The sequence below is a fragment of the Botryllus schlosseri genome, chromosome 3 (genome assembly GCF_051294905.1).
Source record: "Botryllus schlosseri isolate E-star chromosome 3, Bs_hap1, whole genome shotgun sequence".
NCBI classification, from domain to species: domain Eukaryota; kingdom Metazoa; phylum Chordata; class Ascidiacea; order Stolidobranchia; family Styelidae; genus Botryllus; species Botryllus schlosseri.
Genome location: NC_137238.1, coordinates 30,459,493 through 30,473,092, shown reverse-complemented (window position 1 = coordinate 30,473,092; position 13,600 = coordinate 30,459,493). Strand labels below are relative to the sequence as shown.

General features: G+C 39.0%; 2 protein-coding genes across 2 annotated transcripts in view; both read left to right on the top strand.

The window, feature by feature from the left end:
* Window positions 1-13,600, top strand: part of LOC145435014 (uncharacterized) — a 281,315-nt gene that overhangs the window by 101,814 nt on the left and 165,901 nt on the right. The gene's annotated exons all lie outside the window — the stretch shown is intronic.
* On the top strand, window positions 4,319-4,999 carry LOC145435065 (uncharacterized). Its single transcript, XM_080312352.1, has 2 exons — window positions 4,319-4,614; window positions 4,782-4,999. Exons 1-2 carry the CDS (start codon window positions 4,432-4,434, stop codon window positions 4,920-4,922), a joined length of 324 nt encoding a protein of 107 aa, XP_080168478.1. The 5' UTR covers window positions 4,319-4,431; the 3' UTR covers window positions 4,923-4,999.

The window sequence follows — 13,600 nt, the reverse complement described above, 5'->3', positions numbered from 1 at the left end:
ATCACTATTTTTGATCAAATTGACTGTAATAAAATTCTTAAATAATTTTAAATTAATTTCCCTGGCTCCGTTTAAACGCTTACTAGCTATAAAAGACGGTATTCCGGAGCGTATGTGCATAGCCGACTCATACAAAAAACCAAAGTATGCAATGGACTTCAAACGTCCAATTAGCATTAAGTGATATTACCCTATAACGGTGAATTCCTAGGAGGTTTTATGTTTGAGTTTATTCATAGCTGCCTGTTTTCATCTGCCAATTGTCCATGATAAGACAAAAATCGATCGAGCCGATCCTTCATAGCATTTACGAAAGACTGTATTACTAGTATAATGGCGAGTTTACAGGCATCAGAAAAAACATGCAAAGTTGTGGAACCGACAATACACCGTTTTTATTTCAATTCATCTTCAGTTTCTTAGGTATGAATTTCAATTGAAATCTTACTCTTACGGTAACTGTAGGGATGGTGTGAACGTGAGGTTCACGTTCGCGTTCTGTGTGTGAACCTCACAAATTTAGAGGTTCGCGTTCACAAACGAACCTTTGTAGGTTCTGCTCTGTGAACCTTTTTCATATATTACAATTTTCACGTCATTATAACATCTTTGGTTGAAATTTATAGCATTTTAACTGCGGGCCACTCCCTGCATGGCGTTGGCAGCATAAAAAATCAACACTAAACGAGTATGCAACTTGACAATGTCAAAACTCTCACTGGCTTTGTTACAAAAGTTTGCTAGAAATATCCCGCTTTCCGTTTATGAATATTCAGTGACTCTCTGCTGTGAGCTTGACCCGCAATCACAGAACGTCAAGAGCGAAATACGCTACAGGTATGTAGTCAGCGAATGATGCTTATTCAACCAATCAATGGCATTCATATCCTTGTCTAATGTAAAAAATCTAGCAACCGTGCGGGGTCAATCTCGATTTCATATGTTTATTATATCATGAAAACCAAATCCGCGCGGTTGGGGTGTTGGCTGCTGCTTGTTAATGTAAGCTAACTTGTTAATGGGGTAATATCGGTAGCAAGTATAAAAACCCGTTTACACTCTGCTCAATATCAACGCAGTCTGGTCTATTGCAAGTTCTCGTCGAAATTGTTGGCAAAGCGACGGAAGATGTTGATTTTATGGGATTATTATATCATTTGATTGCCCCAGTTGATAGATTTGGTCACATTTAAAACGTCACTATGTACTTCAGCGTTGTGGCATTATGTGGCCCGAGTCGTCGCTAGGTATCGTGTACACTGCACATTAATATAGGCTCTAACTTCACTGAAATGTTGGGTTTGAATTAGCAATATGACGTCACGTAAAGTCATGAGGTTCACGTTCGCGTTCACACAGAACCTTTCAAAAAGGTTCGCGTTCACACGAACCTGAACCTTTCAAAGGTTCACACCATCTCTATAACTACTTCTATTCTTAAAGTATAGCTGAACTATCATGAGACAGTATTGCCTGGCTAGGGTATCACGCATCAATGGCATCGTTCATCAAATAGTTAGCAAGATAAAGAACTATGTCGTCATAATTGAGATCAACTTATAAACAGTAATAAGAAGTAGGGAAACTTGTGTATTAAATTCGAGGTGGTCAAAATAGTCATGAAAGTCACCAACTACCAGCAATAGTGGCGACGCTAAAGCTTACTCGCGTACGAGCAAAAGCAGTGCTTTTAGAACCTGTCCAAAAATATTACAAGAAGAAGTAGAATTTGCTCGCTAAACTACTGAAGTAAGTAAGTAGTTGTGAATAACAGTACTAATACGTGAGCTGGGCAAAATCGAGTACCTGAGTAATTCGATTCTGAATCACGTAATATGCTTCGAGTCGAGTCGAGTAACCGAGTGTCAGTCATTATAACACCATAACCGAATGTAATATGTCAAAGTTCAGATATGTAGGCCTACCTTTTATGCGACCACAAAGAATATAATGCCTGTTATCCACCACATTAAAGATACTTTGGTGACAATGTTGTGGGATGATCATGACTTCGGAAATGTGTTATTTCCAGTATCGTTCGTAGCTTTGTGCTATATGTTTCGTATGCTACGATACGACTATTCAAGGCTTCAAGGCTTCAACAGTGCAAATTAGTATAGAAACTATAATTCTCGTTGATAAATTAACTTTCAGTGGTGATGAACGTATAATATCAGTAATCAAAACAATCATATTTTACTATTCGATTCGAATCATTAAAATTAATACTCGATTCAGATCCGAGTTCTCGAATCATTGTGCCCATCCCTACCAATACGCCGTTCACACTTCCATCTTTGTTCCTTGGAGTCGACACCAACCCAAGCCGTGTCAACAATAGGAGTTCGTGTACGACCTGAAAATAGTACATTAAACTCTCTCTCGTTTGAACGTTCATGCTGGTGACGTCATATTTTGTGATACGATTGTTGATATACAATGTTCTTTCCAATTATCTACTAGTTGCTGACGATTACCCCTGACGAGTGTCAGCCGAAAATATTCGGGTTTATTTCAATATGAATATTCTATTCAATTATAATACGCTAACATGTAACAGTTTAGTGGAAATGTGTAAACTGACATCCGGGTATCGTTTAAAGCAGGCTGATAGTGTCGCGTTCAACGATTGTAATATAGGAACCACCGCCCTCACAAAAAATGCAATCTGAAATAAATAAAAATAACCATCATTAAACTGAAATGAGTCTAATTGTAATCACAATTATAAGAGAACGGTACATTCCTAGAGTCAGTCAAGGTCATTTAGATGCTTCAGTCAAAAACAGTGGTTCTAAACCTGGGGGTCACTTGCCTTTATTCTGTGGTTCGCGAATATGTTGAACGTAAACGGTTTCCAAACTTGGCCGTGAATAAGTCTGGGCAAAGGTGCTGGGCCACGAAACATTTTCAAATTGGGAATGTAATCGCGACCATAGAAGGTTAAAAACCACCCGATGTGCCACCTACTGGTAAGGACTGGCTCATATCTAGTCTTTATCGTGGGAAATGAACATGACTTTATGATGTACAATTACGTTGCCTGCAATTTCGAAGTCACCATCCTTCATCATCAGCTCTGTCGCTAACTCTGATCATGTAGGCGGAGAGAGGATCAAAATGTTATAGTAATGAGTAGAATCAATATTATTGAGATATTTCATCCACAAAATTTAAAGACCAGAAGAATATAGAAAGCAGGTGCATACAGCTTACCCCATCTCATAGTAGTTCATCATCATCATGTGCTGTGTTGTAGTTGTGTCCTTTTCATTCCGAGTTGAAGTAGTCGTTGCATTCAATACCTTATGGTTGGCCGAAGATCAGTGTTTATTTAGGCGGGACGGGGCTGAAAAATATTGTTTCGTTCCTGGCTACAACACGCAACCACATACTCCAGCTCCTGATAGGGGTCGTAAATACCTGTGATCGACAGGCAAAGCTTTGCTGGTGTGACGTCATATTGACACGAATGTGTCATTCCGCATTTTTAAATCCGCTAATGGGCGCTAAAGAGTGTCCGGAATTTGATCCACAACAATATGATAACCCAAGTCTATGGTGTGAAAGTAGAAAAAGGCGATCCGTTTGCTCAGAAAAAAAATCAGAAATGCTATATCACTGCATTTTGCATTGTGCAGCAAGCTGAAGGATGGAGAGCTCAAAGTTATCCGGGACGATGCATCTATTGTTGTTAAAATGTGGTTTGTTATCTATGGGAATTTGACACAATCCTGCCCTATTGACAAGATTAACAACAGTCGGTTTTGTGATGGCAGTGAAAAAGACCATGTCAATAATAGTTTGTTAAAAGGTTGACGTTTCCTTGGTCACGTCAAAACATCAGATCCGATGCTACATTGACCGAGCATCCTGCCGTACCCTGTTCCATCTATTTCATATCACGATATCAGAGAGTGCGTGCTTCCTTGAAACCACAGTCAGCGCAGGAACGCGGTCGGTTTTCATTCCAAACGCATTGCAATTCATGGAAAACTTGTTGTGTTGAATGATGCAAATCTGCAAATCTGCAAATCAAAGTTTGACGCACACGGAAATATGGAATGCATTTCCATGTGTGGCCAGTTGAAATTGGTCGCTTTATATTCTGGACCTATAGATTGGTCTATCCACGACCATCTATCTTATAAAGTTCAGTTGGACAAATATCGTCACGGCAGCTGATACTATAAGTATCTTAAAATGTCGCTAATGATTGGGATTATCTTTATGTTCGGAATCGTAATCTACCCGCGATCGTCAGGTACGAAGAATTTGCGTTCAATTTCAAGTCGGATTGAAATTTCTCTTTTCAGCGAAATTTTGCACGAGAAGCTACGTTGATGGTAAATGGATCTCAGTGGGGGATTGTGAGGTTGGTATGCAAATAGTTTTACGTTACTAAGAAACGGTCGGTTCTGTGTCCGTTTCATGAAGGGTTCGGAAAGTATATCGGATATAATGATCGAACTTCAACGCAGAGCAGAAGACGATGAGAAACGGGCAGCTCTAGAAACTGTGTCATATACAGTGGGCTACACCAAACAGAAGGAACCACAACTCAAAGCAAAAGAAAAGAATAATAAGGAACGGGAGGCACGTAGGAAGTGGACTGTGAGTAGAATTCGGTAAATTCCAAAGATAGAGTGTTCGCAACATCATGAGCAAGCTGGTTTTACGATGAACAAAGAAAAACTTTTAAACCATAACCTCGAACGTACTCAGTGAAGAGATGTCATGAGATTTCTGACAGTTCGATTGTTTACCAAATTCCGTTGCAGGTTTTCCAGCGTAGAAAATACGGAAACGTGAGTTTCAACCGAGGTTGGGATGATTACGTGGACGGATTCGGGAATCGTAAAGGAGATTTCTGGCTCGGTAGAAAGGTTCTTTTGATTTTCGGTGGGCGTGGTATTGAGTAGGGCTGTGCAAAATCGAATACCTGAGTGATTCGATTCTGAATCACGTAATATGCTTCGAGTCGAGTCGAGTATTCGAGTATCACTCATAATGACATCGCAACACAATGCACTATGTCAAAGTTCAAATATGTACCTTTTATGCCACCACAGAGAACATATGCATGTTATCCGTTTAATTAAATGGGGTTACCATATTTTGGAATCGGGAAAGGAGGACACTTTTTCAAAATTTTCAAACTTGGAATGGTAAATTTTTGTCAGTTTGAGCTCGGTTGACTAACAAAAAATTTCAACTTTCCAGCTCAACTACCGAAATACACTTTTTCTCTCACATTGTCCGTTGGTTGACTAATGCGACACTGCCTATCAAGATTTCAAGACTTCCTTACTGGACCTAGTATCAAAATTTAAATTATCGTTGGCAGATTACCTTTCAGTTGCGAGGAGCGTATAATTTCAGTACTCGATAATATCGTCTTTTACTACTCTACTCGACTCGAATCATTGAAGTAAATACTCGATTCAGATTCGAGTACTCGAATCATTGTGCCCAGCCCTAGTTTTGAGTGCAAGGTTAACAGTATAGCATGGGTGGGTGCATGTGTACTGTGCATTTGCCGGGCCGTAACTGCCGCACTCCAGACCCCCTAGTTGGAGGCGTGCTAAAAAGGAAACCCAAAATTATTTCGTAAATCTACGTATATTATGGAGTATTTTCAGGGAGAAATATGAAAGTTTAAAAAGATTTTGATGGTGCAAGTGTTGAATTGTTCTTTTGAATTCCGGCAGTTCAATTAACCGACACTTGGGAGTATAATTGAGAATATAGCAAACAACAAAATCGTATTTCGCACAATCACGTTAGTGATCTTTAACAGTCTTGTAGAAAGTTCAATAGAGCCACGTATAAATGCATAAGTATGCCAGGATGCAACCCACAGTCATCATTAAGTTTTGATTATAATTATTGAAGGCCCGTTGTTTTCAAGTTTTACCGGTCCTCGAGGTCTAAATAGTTGAGGAATTGCAACTGTGGCCTGGCGCCGAATACGGCATCAGACTAACTTTGCCTGTCGAGTTGAAGCCACCACAAATACTTTCAGAGAGATGAAAATAGGTTTTGTTGATTTTGGACCAATGTGGATTTGGCTAGTATCTTTCTCTTACGCCATTAAACAGTATATATGATATATCAGTATTAATCCCTCAGTATGTCGAAGGATTGATTTAAATTTAACATTAGTTTGTGACAATGTACTTGTTTCAGGCCTGGACGAAATGCATCAAATCACAAAGGGAGGTGATATGGAGTTAAAAATCAACATTATCTCAAGAAATGAAAATTATTTGTGTGCTAGATACAGGTGAATATCAATTTTTTTTCTTTGTCTGAATACTTCTTTGAATACTTCTATGTTAGAATTCTTTTTCGCGCGTGAGCGACCTCAATTTCCAATTATCCATTTTTCCAGCAATTTCCGCATCGGGCCCGGATCTGACAAGTACAGACTGCACGTATCCAGATACTCCGGGAATGCAGGTGATGGTTTCCACTATCACAACAACCAACAATTCACAACGAAAGACGCTAATCACGATATTGATTCGTCACGGAATTGCGCGTCTGATCGCTCAGGAGGCTGGTGGTATGGCTACTGCGTCTTCAGCAATCTGAATGGGAACTTCCACAAACCAGGTCACAAGGGAATTTGGTGGTGGGATGGTTCCGGTGGAATCTCGCGGTTCTCGGAGATGAAGTTTCGCAAAAGATTGTGAAAAGAAGAAAATATTTTAATACAAGTGTTACGTCACACACCATTTGACTGAAGGCACCGTATCGCGCCCATTTTCAATTTCATGTTCATGCCATTCGGGCGTTTTTCAAATTCCAGCTGTAAATACGTTTTACCATTCCATTTCATTCATCATTGAATATTCCATCATGAAGTGTTGTGCAATAATAACAAGACTATAACTATACTACTACTACTACATATTGGGAATTTCTGAGCAAAACTTGTTTTTACGCCATCGTTGCGTTTGTCCCATTATGGAGTACTAATCAAAGATAGTCATAGCGACGAGTTACTACTTTTTCGTACTCACTTGCACCAACAACGAGTTTGTTCTCGAAGGAGCCGTAATACCGACTACTTTGACCACCTATGTAGTCTGTGTATGATTACATGGTTCTAAAGCCGGCGCTCGGCGATCGAAACTCAAAGTTGCTCAAGGTGAAAAGCGAAACCAATTATTGATACAGTAAATGCGCTGTAACTCGATGCGCTCGTCGAGATCGCATGGGAAATGGTGGATTTCACTCATTGCGATATCCTCAAATTGTGCAAGCCACCAACTAATTTGACGCCGTATCTAATAAACCACCTGGCGAAATGTGAATCTTCAACTCATTCGATATTGCTTTATTTCAATGTCAAAGGCTGTTCGACATCTATTAGAATACACAACCTATATAATACCGGGTAAGCGCCGATACCGTAATATACGCGATCACGAGGGTTATTGAGCCATACAGCATTGAGATGATATCGCGCATCACGAATCTAATTTCGTGAAGTCATTCCAATTATTAAAAGCCAAGAATCAAAATAAAACCAACCAACATCTGGTCTCCACTTCTGAATTTTAAAAGTCTATAGGTCAGGATCAAAATTATAACGCATCCGTTATCTGGATATCAGAACACACATCTGGATATTTGAATACAGATTTAAATTTATTTTTCATTCAGGTTCAAGAAATCCGAATCAGGATTTCGAAGCTCGGGTACCAATAAATCGAATTCTAATAAACATAATCTTGATTCGGATGAGGAATTCTAATTCAAATAAAATTTGGAAAAAACTTTGTAGCTATAATTTACTTTTAATCTAATTTGTTAATGCTTAAAATTTGATAGTTGTACTAGACTGTACTGGGAGATTTCGCATCGCGAACAGCCTGTGAGGTTTCTGAACCATCACTGTTTCCTTGTGAATAATCTAGTTCATGAAAGTTCCTAATTGTAGAAACAGAACTACCCGTGCAAGTCACAAAAAGGGCTGCGACCTTCCAGAACACAAAATGCTTCCACGACAAGAATTGTGTGCATATTTGTAAACTATACCTAATCATTTTGGATAATTCATTTTCATTTTAAACGATATAGCTCACAAAGTAGACCGATTCACGGCTAAACGTGAAAGTAAATTCCCGGCAACATTATGGAATTACAGCAGAAATGGGCGAACTATGGCCCGCGACACCATTTTGTGCGGCCCCCGAAATCGTCAGAATTTAAAAAAAATATATTTATACAAGGCGTAGCCCACTATTGCAGCGACTTGACAAAACTATTTCTCAATATATTTCCCCATTCCTATTATGTTTAAATTTAATTATTTTTGTTGGCGCAATAGCCTAACCTCAAAGTTCACAGATTTTGAAATGTTTCAATGGCTAGATATCACAGAAAATAAAAACGGAAATGACATTATTTGGTTCACAAGCACGATTTCAAATTGACAACCCCATCAAGTTTATTACTTTTAGTGCTGTGCTTGGGAAAACAGATTCGCGCGTGATTCGTCCTCGATATCTGTGGAAGTATTTTATTTTTATATTATCTATATGTTGTAGAAACGTATTTAGAGGTAAAACAGCTATGATGCTGTGTGTCCTTGAGGTAAGGTAAATGTAGAATCACCAGGTCTATGGACAGATCGTTGTGAGCTCACCCTTAACTCATCCACTTAAGATTGATGCTGATCGATCAAAGGCCATTAATTCTGCCATCGGCAAACATCTGTTGGATAATCCGATTTGTGCGAATATTTATCGAGACGACCGATTTCGAATCGTAGGACGAGGCCGTTCACAATTCCATTTGTGTGCCTTGGAATCAACTTTTATCAAAATACACCAACCAAAACTCTGTCAACAAAAGGAGTTCGTGTACCACCTAAAAGTAGTACATTGAACGCTCTCTCATTCGAAATTTCATGCTGGTGACGTCATATTTTGTGATACGATTGTTGATATACAATGTTCTTTCCAATTCTCTACTAGTTGCTGACGATTACCCCTGACGAGTGTCAGCCGAAAATATTCGGGTTCATTTCAATATGAATATACTATTTAATTGGAAATCTAATTGAAAGTACAAGGGGTACGATCGCTAAAACGTGTCAAAACAATGTTACTACTAAGGAAAAATAATGATTATATTTAAGTTGTTATTGATCTGTTCCAATATTAATCCAAGAAAACCTAACTCTGGTTTAATTTGACTTTGGCAATGACAGTAACAATAGCCTATACTTATCACAAGTATATCAGAAACCTCGATTAGGCTACCGCTCACATGCTCTGATATCCGATCAGTCTTTAGTGAATTCTAAAATATTCTAAATAAAATTGTGGCATTTCAAAGGTCCAATAGCTGCAATATTACAACCGGACAGCTTTCACGATACCATCATGCGTACTCTCGCATGATGTCCAAACTCATTATTTCTATCAAATTATGCCCGACACAAAAACCATTTTATTCAAATATTTGAAAACGTGATTTTTTTTCGTGCCAAGCGTGAATAGTATAATAGTAAATTACATTTTCTCGATAGTTTTAGAATGCCTGTCTGCAAGGTGCCGTCAAATAAGACCAAGTTGGATATTATAGATTGAATACCCCTATTTATTGATGCTGCGGCCCGCGGGTCAGCACATGTTAGGAAATTGACCCGCTGGCACATTTGAGTTTCAGACCTCTGCCCTATAGGAAATGGGTATTTAGGGTATTCACCGAACTGTCTAGTCTCTAGTCCATTTTTAATCGCTTGTCATCGACTAAGAGGTTATATTCTAACAATGTATTTACTAAATAGTCTGACGCGTTAGTCGTATGCTATCGATTGCTTTTTCGCAAAGCAAATAACAGCCAACTTTTCGCTATTTTTCTATCTGGTGATGAGTTAACTCTGAGTTTGCATAATAATAGAAAACAAAATAGAATTTTTATTATTCAAATCACCTCACAAAGCACAGGCATTTGGGACATGGAAGTTTGCACATAAATATAATAACTGTATGTGAATCAATACCCTCGTTACATGTTAAATGCAAAACTAAATAAATATTTCACGCTAAAACAGTTCAAGTATAAAGTCAGTTTAAAATGGGATTACTTTCGGGATTTATTTTTGTATTCTACATCACTTTCCCGCAACAAGGCAGAGACATAATCTCACATCATATTTCCGTTATATTGCCATCGGTATCTCCTTTCAAAATATTTTGTCTTTATGGAATTGCTCCCCTTGTTCTTCTGAATAAGCTCCCATATTGTCTTTAAACTCGTCCAAGTAAGCATGAAACATATGTGCTTTCATGTACATTCTGCGCCTCATGTTTCCATACGACTTTGGCCAATTGCCAACGAGTTCGTCATAGTTATCTTCGTTGTTATTGCACAAGAACCCGTTCACCACACCTGCAAAGCTATCCCAAGCCTTCTTTTCGACATTAATAAGCATTTGGATAAAATCATTCGACTTGACAATCTTTTTAATTTGTGGAGGCGCCTAACCGTCATGCTGCGTGGATTTGCGAAGACTTGTGATGTCACGATCATTTCCGGTCGGTGACAACAAAATCGCACGACAATAATACCTGCCATTGGTATTGTCTACGACAAAGAGTTTAACCACGGGTGTAACGATTTGATATTCGCACAGTCACATGAATATTTAGCCAGGCATGTCGTCAAATTCCGACAGTGCAATGAAGCAACACTTGTCAGTACAGTAGTTGTTATTGAAAAGTGCAAAGTCGCAATTCTATCCAAGGATACCGATTTTTCCAAGTTAGTACTCTTTATTAGGACTACGCGAGCTTCGCCTTGCACCAACTTCAATAGAACAACGTATAGATGTCTAGGATGAAAAAGGCAGCATGAAGTGAAGGCATTTGATTTGGCAGAGTCGCATACTTCTTTCGTAATTAAATTGAGGGTTATGTTGATTATTGAAGGTGCAGCGGTCCCAGACTTCAAAGCGGAGCTGGTGATCAAAATCCATTCCAACGAAAGCGCTCACCGCATTAGTAATTCCTCTCGTCTGTTAACACAATGGCTTCTAACACCAACCCACGTTAATTGTTGTAACAAGAGTTTCGGGCTATATTGATGTTTTTACAGTTGAGCGTGCACGAAGTATTGTTCGAGTAATTATTATGCGCAGGAATCAATTCCAATTGATATGCACACAAAATAACGCATTATCCAATTTCACGCTCCGAATTGAAAGACAAAGATATCTCCCGAATTACTGTAAACGCGCGAATGCAATTCAATTAAAAGACGGACGTGTTTTCTCGGTGGGTTTCGAAATCGGCGTCTCTGGTCGCCATTTTATCCCTTCTTAACGGCTCGTCGGGTGATTATACTAGATTACGAATTAGTGATGTACGAACATAGTACCAGGTGCTGCGTCGCTAATATGATAAGATAAGCCTAATTTAGGTATAAGCGAAATACACGGCGACAAAATACTTCAAACCACGCAATTCGCAAACATAGTGGTGCCGAATAACATGGTGGGTATGTCACATATTCGCAATAATTGTTCTGACGAGTAATGTTTATCGTGAATCAATTAGTAACTCAATTGACCTTTATTTGTGTTTTTTTGTCAGTTTTATTTCGATTTCATTGGTTAATTAGATTGTTGGCCGTTTGTGATCGCTTGACTATATAATTATCTTCGTTGCTGTTTTCCACTATTCTTTATATCATCGGATGAGAAATTACTGTTGTGAATCTCGCTTACGCATCTTCGTATATCTGTCAGCCCAAGCCTTCATCTACATTCTTGTTCAATATGGATTGCTTCGTTGTGTTAAGTCGGATAGAAGACCGATACGCAACGTTTTCGCCCAAATTAACGCAGATTTAGTTTAACAGACTGGATTCGACGCCTGGAAAATCGGCACTGATTAGGATTGAAGTGTACCGTCGAAACCAAAATTACAGAGTATGGGTACGGCAGACCAACATACCTAGGTTCGACATCCATGTGGAAGAACCACTGTGCTAGTCTACTAGGCTATATATCTTAATCAATTAAAGACGTTGTTGTCAACGTCATATATTTAGCAGGCATGCAAGATATCTTGAAACACGGATATTTAGAACTAAATATTCATGGCTCGAATATTCGAGAAAAAGTGTAGTATGAACTAGGCCTACAGTAAAGTCAGCTTATTCCGGACAGAGAATAGTCCGGACTCCGGACAGCCGCTTTATTCGGTCAAAATTACCAGCAATAAAACTAAAATTACACATAAAACTCCGGTTAATTCAGACTATTTCCGCCTAATTCGGACACAGGTTCGCAATTGCTATCAACATAATATTTAGTAAATCGTTCGTTTAGGGCAGGGGTTCTCAAAGGGTGGGCCATGGCCCACTGGTGGGCCACAAGAGCATTTGAGGTGGGCCACAGAGCTATTTAGAAAATTTTAGAAATAATGTAAGTTTAGTAATATTTGTTGTGTTAATCGCTAAAAAATAAATTCATATTAGTTGATTATACGTAGGCTACATTAAGCTTTTCATCCGACTCTGATGAGACGTAGTGGTACGTATGGAGGCAGCATTTCAAGTCGAGAATGGGTGGCAGAAACGGCGGCTTTTCCACTGGCTATGACTACCTATGGCTAACAGGAACTAAAATAATTTCGCGTATATAATACCTGCTGGAAGGTAATGCTGAAGTAACCAAGTATTCTGGCAGGGTCATGATGTCGTGTGCCGTTGAAAGGGTGTGCAATAAACTCGGAATGAAGTGTAATTGATGTATGAATTTAGTGTACTTCGACAGGTCGTATTATTGTAAGTTAAAAATGGCCATAATTACAAATTATTAGCAACTTCTGGTGGAGGTATACTGCACCACCGCAACGAATAGTAGGCTAATGGATTGAGGATTCAGCGGAGCGCAATAATATTTGGAGTCTGTTTAAAATGTCATGCCCGTAAATCAATGAAAATAATTTAAGAGTCACATGAATTGATGGTATCACTGGATTGAATATTCCGACATCGCAACTTCAGTTGGTTCAGTACGTGACATACAATGCAGTACATAGTGCAGCATGCATAATAAGAAAATCTTCCTCCACTCCTCTGTAGTACCCCATTCACCAAAGAATTGTTTGAAGCTGACCCAGAATGATTATACTACCCCCCTCAATAGTGGAACTAAAATCCCAATCACACGCAGTGTATGCGGGAATTCGATCATTGTGTTTCGCGAAGCGAATGGAGCAGCAGACGATCATAACATACTCAAAAGTTTTAGCATATGATCTACCAGAGCCGTAACTGTCTCACCCAAACCCCCAATTGGGGGAGCTAGATGAATATTTCGTTGGTCGTTTGTTGGAAGATATTCATTCAACTTGAAAATTTTCGACGCGCTTCGCGCGACTTCATGCCCGGCGTGTTTATACTTTAATTTCATCAGTAAATAAGGAGAAAATATGACTTTAAGATTAGATGTGGGCCACAGCACATTTTCAAATCGGAAAATGGGCCACGGCCAAGAAAGGGCTGAGAACCCCTGGCTTAGGGACATGACGAGTGATTATGGTGAAACAGTGACTTTTACTTCGGTAAA